We start from the raw sequence: 7,269 nt of genomic DNA on the forward strand, positions 1-7,269 counted from the left end.
TTTGGGGGCTCCAAAATCACTGCAGATGGTGACTGCAGCCATGAAATTAAAAGACGCTTACTCCTTGGAAGGAAAGTTATGTCCAACCTAGATAGCATATTCAAAAGCAGAGACGTTACTTTGCCAACAAAGGTTCGTCTAGTCAAGGCTATGGTTTTTCCTGTGGTCATGTATGGATATGAGAGTTGGACTGTGAAGAAGGCTGAGAACTGAAGAATTGATGCTTTTGAACTGTGGTGTTGGAGAAGACTCTTGAGAGTCCCTTGGACTGCAAGGAGATCCAACCAGTCCATGAAGGAGATCAGCCCTGTGATTTCTTTGGAAGGAATGATGCTAAAGCTGAAACTCCAATACTTTGGCCACCTCATGCAAAGAGTTGACTCATTGGAAAAGACTCTGATGCTGGGAGGGATTGGGGGCAGGAGGAGAAGGGGACGACAGAGGATGAGATGGCTGGATGGCATCACTGACCCGATGGATGTGAGTCTGAGTGAACTCCGGGAGTTGGTGATGGACAGAGAGGCCTGGCGTACTGCGATTCATGGGGTTGCAAAGAGTCAGACACGACTGAGCGACTGAACTGAACTGAACTGAATGATATGATATGATATATACCTATATTTGAGGGCTTCCTTGGTGACACTGGTGGTAAAGAATCCACCTACCAATGCATTAGGCATAAGAGACGTGGGTTTGATCCCTGGGTCATGATGATGCCTTGGAGGAGGAAATGGCAACCCGCTCCAGTATTCTTGCCTGGAGAATCCCATGTACAGAGGAGCCTGGCAGGCTACAGTCCATAGGGTCACAAATAGTCAGACATGACTGAAAGGACTTCATACACACACACACATGCATATATTTCAAAATGATTACCACAGTAAGTTTAGTTAATATCCATCACCTAACATAGTTAGAAAAAGTTTTTTCTTGTGATGACAACTTTTAAGATGGACTCTTAGCAAGTTTCAAATATACAATATAGTATTGTTAACTGTAGTCACATGCTGTACATTACATATCCAGCACTTACTTACCTTATAACTGGAAATTTGTGCCTTTTGATTCCCTATACCCATTTTATCTATCTCCCAACCCATCTCTGGCAACCACCAATCTGTTCTCTGTATCTATGAATTCGGTTGTTTTAGATTCCACATGTAAGTGAGATCATATGGTATTTGTTTTTCTCTGCTTAACTTATTTCACTTAGCATCCACATTGTTACTATGGCCGGATTTCCTTCTTTTTATAGCTGAATAATATTCCATTGTATATATTGTATGTATATATTGTATGTATATATATACACCTCTTAATCTAGTCATCTGTATGGACAGTTAGGTTGTTTCATTGTTATGGCTGTTGTAAATAATGCTGCAGTGAACATGGGGGTGCAGCTATTCTTCAAAATAGTGATTTTGTTTCCTTTGGATACATGCCCAGAAGTGGCATTGCTAAATTATGTGCTGGTTCTATTTTTAATTTTTTGAGGAACCTCCTTACTGTTTCCAGAGTGGCAAAACCAATTTACATTTCCATAAAGAGTACACAATAGTTTCCTTTTCTCTACATTCTTGCCAGTATCTGTTATCTCTTGTCTTTTGTTAATAATCGTTCTAACAGGTGATAATATCACATTGTTGTTTTTTGGTCTGCATTTCTTTGATGTAGAGTATCTTTTCATATGTTTATTAGTCATCTGCATGCCTTCTTTGGAATAATGTCTATTCAATTCCTCTGCCTTTTTTTTTTTTTTTTTCTCTACCTGTTTTTAAATTGGATTCTTTGGGGTTTCTTTTTTTCCTGTTGAGTTGTATGAGTTCTTTATATGTTTTGGATATTAACCCCTTAACCAGTATATGAATTTCAGGTATTTTTCTCCCATTCTGTAGGTTTTCTTTTTATTTTACTGATGGTTTCCTTTGCTATTCCGAAGCTTTTTAGTTTGATGTAGTCCAGCCTGCTTATTTTTGCCTTTGTTACCTGTGCTTTTGGTGTCAAATCCAAAAAATCATTGCTAAGACCAATGTAAAGATGCTACCCCGCTATGTTTTCTAGGAGTTTCATGATTTCAGGTCTTTGTTTAAGTCATTAATTCATTTTGAGTTGATTTTGTGTATGATATAAGATAGGGATCCAATTTTATTTTTTGGCATGCAGCTAATTTTCCTATAACCATTTGTCGAAGAGATTGTCCTTTCCCTGTTGTATATTCTTGGCTCCATTGTCATAAGCTAATGGACTATTTGTGAGGTTTATTTTTGAACCCTGTATTCTGTTCCATTAAGCTATGTGTCTGTTTTATACTAGTACTACACTGTTTTGATTGCTATAGCTTTGTAATAGTTTGAAATGAGAACGTATGATGGCCTCTACCTTTATTCTTCTTTCGTAAGATTGCTTTGGCTATTTGGGGTCTTGTGGTTCCACAGAAATTTTAGAATTGTTCTATTTCTGTGAAAATTGCCATTGGAATTTTGATGGGGATTGCACTGACTGTAGATTGCTTTGGGTAGTACAAACTTTTTAACAATATTGGTTCTTCCACTCCATGAGCACAGAATATCTTTCCATTTATTTGTGTATTGTTCAGTTCCTCTTACCAGTATCTTATAGTTTTCAGCATAGATATCTTTTACCTCCTTATTTAAATTTATTCCTAGGTATTTTATTCTTTTTGATATAGTTGAAGATGAAGTTGTTTTCTTAATTTATTTTTCAGATACTTTATTGTTAGCATATAGAAACATTCCTAATTTTGGTATTAACCTATTTTTTACTTTGTTACTATGGAAATTTTAAACATATGTAAAAATGAAAAAAGAATAAAATTAATTACCCTCCTTAAATACTTATAAAGTTTAGACTAATTGTACTACCTCTCTCCCATAATATTTTGAAGTATATCCTTATGTTATTTCATAATTCTAAATATTACAATATGAATATCTAAGCCTAAGATCATTTTAACATAATCACAATACCATTATCACACCTAAAAAATTTAATAATAGTTTTTAATATCAGAAAAATTCAATATTCAGATGTCTAATTATTTCGTAAATTTTTCATAGCTTGAATTAGGTCCCAGATAAAGTCTATACACTGTATTTGGTTGGTGTGGTTTTTTTTAGTCTCTTTTAATCTCTAGGTGTGCCACCATCATTTTTTTTAACTTGAAATATTCTTTACTAGTGTTGATGAGTTAGCTTTTAAATGGGCTAAAACTTTAATGCATAACAATATCCAATCACTTTATATACTGGAAACTATTATAATATTTAAGTCAGTTATATTTCAATTAAAAACAAAACCAAAAAACCCTTTAAGTTTAAAACTATTCCCATTGCATGAAAGAATCAAAGCATTCTTCCTGATCTAACAACGCCTAATGTATTTCTCTCTGAATGTCTCTGGTTTAACTTGTCTGGCTCCTTTATTCCATAGGTGCTGATAGTTGATCTCTGCGCAGACAAGTTTTTACAGGAGGTGGGTGACAAAGGAGATGATTACATAATGTTTGGGGATAATTGGCCAGAAAATATGTGAAAGTACTTAGAGAAGGTGACTCAGGCAAGACCTATAGTTCCTACATACACACTTGACTTGACACTGTGGCCAATCATACGAGATTGACCTGAAAAATTTGTCTTGGGTTCATAGCTGTCTGTCTCAATTTAAGGAAGGAGGAAACAGATTAAATGTCATTCTCAAAAGAGGTGACCCTCCCTTCAAGTCTTATGGGTTGATATATAGGCCTCTAATTTAATTAAATTTAACAAGCATTCAACACCAATTATTTCTAGATGTTCTGCTAGTCGGTCAGAAACTAAAGATGAGTAAGACACTCAGCTTGATCCCTCAGGCCTTACAGTTTAAAGGGGGAGAGGGAGCAGATATAGTCATAAAGTTTTAGAAATGATATATATTTGAAATTTGCACAAGATACAGTAGGGGCAAAAAGAAATAGTCACTTATTCTGGATAGTGAAGAGGAGAATTAGAAAAGCCTTAGAGCAACCCTCTGTATGTAACCTGTATATAGGTTTGTGAGCACTGAACATAGGGTGAAAAGAATGTTTCTTGTTTCATAATCAATCAGCTCATCACATTTGAAACACCATTTATTTGGGAATGATCTTTGTAATATATCATATGACTTGGAGATGAGAACTATTTGGTTTGGAAACTTCCAAAGAGTCTTATAAGACATATTATTTATGTTTCTTAAATTTAATTAAGATGTTCCCTGGTGGCTCAGATGGTAAAGAATCTGCCTGCAGTGCAGGAGACCAGGGTTCAATCCCTGGGTGGGAAAGATCCTCTGGAGAAGGGAATGGCTACCTACTACAGTACTCTTGCCTGGAGAATCCCATGGACAAAAGAGCCTAGCAGGCTACAGCCCGCAGGGTCATAGTCGGACACGACTGAGCGACTAACACTTCCACACCAGAAACATCGTGGATTCTGTTCAATGTAGGGAAGGAGGCTTCAGACAGACTCCTTTTAGCCGAAATACATACAAAGCCACCTGTGGCACCTGGGGGACTTTAATAGGGCCCTAAGTTTGAGACTTTCTCTCTCAAAGCTCATGAAAATCTCAATTTTCTTCTCTTAAGGTATCTGATGAGGATGAAATTCTACCACCTAAACTACAAGCTGCCCTGATACAGATTTTGGAAGAACGAAATGAAATATTGGCTCAGGAGCAGAATTTTTCACAAGGTATGAGACAAGTGGCTGAGGATTTAAGGTCAAGACAGTAAAAACCAAATGCCCAGCATCCTGCCAAAGCATATATAAAAGTAGTATGAGATTGCCTGTGCCTTCATAAACTGATAGTCAGCTTCCTTGCTCACCCTCGATGTGCCAAGTCCTCTTCTTTTTCAGGACTTTGGCATTTGCTCAGTTCCATGTATGGAATGCTATTCCCCTAGGCACATGGCTCCTGCTCTTTGTTCTTGTAGGTCCATGCTCAAATGTCAGTTTCTTAGTGAGGCTTTTCCTGACTGTCCTGTTTACACTTGTCCCCATTCCCTTAGCACTTCCTGTCCTCCTTCCTGACCTAATTTTTCTCCATGGCCTTCATCACCATCTGATGTGCTAGAGTGTAAGTTCTATGAGAACAGTGACTGTCTGTTTGTTTTCTATTTCCAATACTTTGAACAGCACTCACTAAATAGGTACTCAGTAAGTATTTGTTAAATGAAAAGATGAATAATATTTATTGGGTGGCTTACTGTATGCCAAGCATTATTTTAAGCACTTAGCATACATCTTATTTGATCCTTGTAATATCTGTATGAAGCAGGTATTATTATTTAATCCCCATTTTACAGATGAGAACTCAAAGGCTGTTTACTGATGGGGATCATTAGAGAAGGAGCAAGTTTAGAGGAGTAACTAAAAGTTCAGTTTTGAACATTAAGTTTGAGATACCTGAACGTGAAAGTCACTCAGTTGTGTCCGACTCTTTGCAACCCCATGGACTATGCAGTCCATGGAATTTCCCAGGCCTGAATACTGGAGTGGGTAGCCTTTCCCTTCTCCAGGGGATCTTCCCAACCCAGGGACCAAACCCAGGTCTCCCGTGTTTCAGTCGGATTCTTTACGAGCTGAGCCACAAGGGAAACCCAAGAATACTGGAGTGGATGGCCTATCTGTTCTTCAGTGGATCATCCTGACCCAGGAATTGAACAAAGCAAACTGGGGTATCCTACATTGCAGGCGGATTCTTTACCAACTGAGCTATCAGGGAAGCCCATTCATTCTCTTAACAGTTTCATCTTCCCAACTCAGGGATCAAACCCAGGTCTCCCGCATTGTGGGCAGGTTCTTTACCAGCTGAGTCATAAGGGAAGCCCAAGAATACTGGAGTGGGTAGCCTATCCCTTCTCCAGTAGATCTTCCCAACCCAGGAATCAAACCGGGGTCTCCTGCATTGCAGGTGGATTCTTTACCAACTAAGCTATCAGGGAAGCCCCTTGAGCTACCTATTGGATACCTATCTAATATCTGGCAGACATTCACCTGGAGATATCAAGTAGGCATTTATATACAAGAATTTGAAATTCAGAGGAAAGATTTAGGCTAGAGACATACATTGCTATTTTAAATCTGAGGAACCAGATGAGATAACCCAATAGAGTGAGTATAAGTAGAAAATTTAAACAATTTAAGGATTGAGCCCTGGTTGGGAATGATGTGCTTGAATTTATAACTTTTGACAGTTGGGAAGAGAAGAATCCAGCAAAGGAGACTAAAAAGAGCAGCTAGTGAAGTAGGTGGAAAACACACGAGTATGGATTGCAGAAGCTGAGTGAAGAAAGTATTCCATGAAGGAAAGAGTAAACAGTTATATTTAATGCCGCAAAGAGGCCAATAATATGAAAACTGAGAATTGACCAGTGGATTTGACAATGGGAAGGGCTCTGGAAACCTTGGTAACAGCAGATTCAATGAAAAGGTGGGAAGAAAGTGAGATGGGGGTAAGTTCAAGAGAAAACTAGAATGACCTTCATCTTTTTGTAAAATTTTAGCAGAAGAGCAAAAGGCCAAGAATAGCTAAGACACTCCTGAAAAAAAACAAGATTGACGAGCTTGCCCTACAGAACATCAAGATTAACTATAAGGTCATAGTAATTGAGATTATTTGGGTTCAGAAGAAGCAAACAGAGCAATAAAAATGGGAAGAATAGAGAATGCACATGCATAAGGAAACTTGATTTGTGTCAGTCAGTGCCAGCACTGAATAGCAGTGGGAAAAGAATGAACCATTTGGTAAACAGTTCTAGGGCAACTGGTTTTCCACATGAAAAGAAACAGAGATGGATCTGTACTCCACATTATACACAGAATTAATTAGGATAAATTAAAGACTTAATGTTACAAGTAAAACATTTAAAATGTTTAGAAAATGATAGAAACTATTTTATGTTTGGGGACAGTAATGGATTTCTGAAATGTGGCACAAAGAACACAGACTATAAAGGATAAGATTGATTAATTTGACTGTGCTAATTTAAAAATTTTACTATTTATTTATTTGGCTGCGTTGGGTCTTTAGTTGCAGAAAAATGTGGGATTTTTTTTCTTTTTAGTTGTAGCACGTGGAATCTTTTTGTGGCATATGAGATCTTTTTTAGTTGTAGCCTGTTGGGTTCCACTTATTGGACCTGGGATCAAACTCAGGCCCCTGCATTGGGAGCATGGAGTCTTAGCCACTGGACCACCCAGGAAAGTCCCTGACTATGTTAAATTTTAAAAT

The 7,269-nt window shown here is 37.7% G+C and overlaps 1 protein-coding gene across 3 annotated transcripts in view; it reads left to right on the forward strand.

Annotated features, from left to right (window-relative positions):
* Positions 1-7,269, forward strand: part of DENND2C (DENN/MADD domain containing 2C) — a 94,259-nt gene that overhangs the window by 79,475 nt on the left and 7,515 nt on the right. For all 3 annotated transcript variants that reach the window (XM_010830761.1, XM_010830762.1, XM_010830763.1), the window contains exons 15-16: positions 3,451-3,492; positions 4,622-4,727. In XM_010830761.1, the coding sequence (XP_010829063.1) occupies positions 3,451-3,492; positions 4,622-4,727 (148 nt within the window). The remainder of the gene's footprint in view (positions 1-3,450; positions 3,493-4,621; positions 4,728-7,269) is intronic.

The sequence above is a fragment of the Bison bison genome, unplaced genomic scaffold (assembly GCF_000754665.1).
Source record: "Bison bison bison isolate TAMUID 2011002044 unplaced genomic scaffold, Bison_UMD1.0 scf7180017864519, whole genome shotgun sequence".
In the NCBI taxonomy this organism is placed as follows: Eukaryota; Metazoa; Chordata; class Mammalia; order Artiodactyla; family Bovidae; genus Bison; species Bison bison.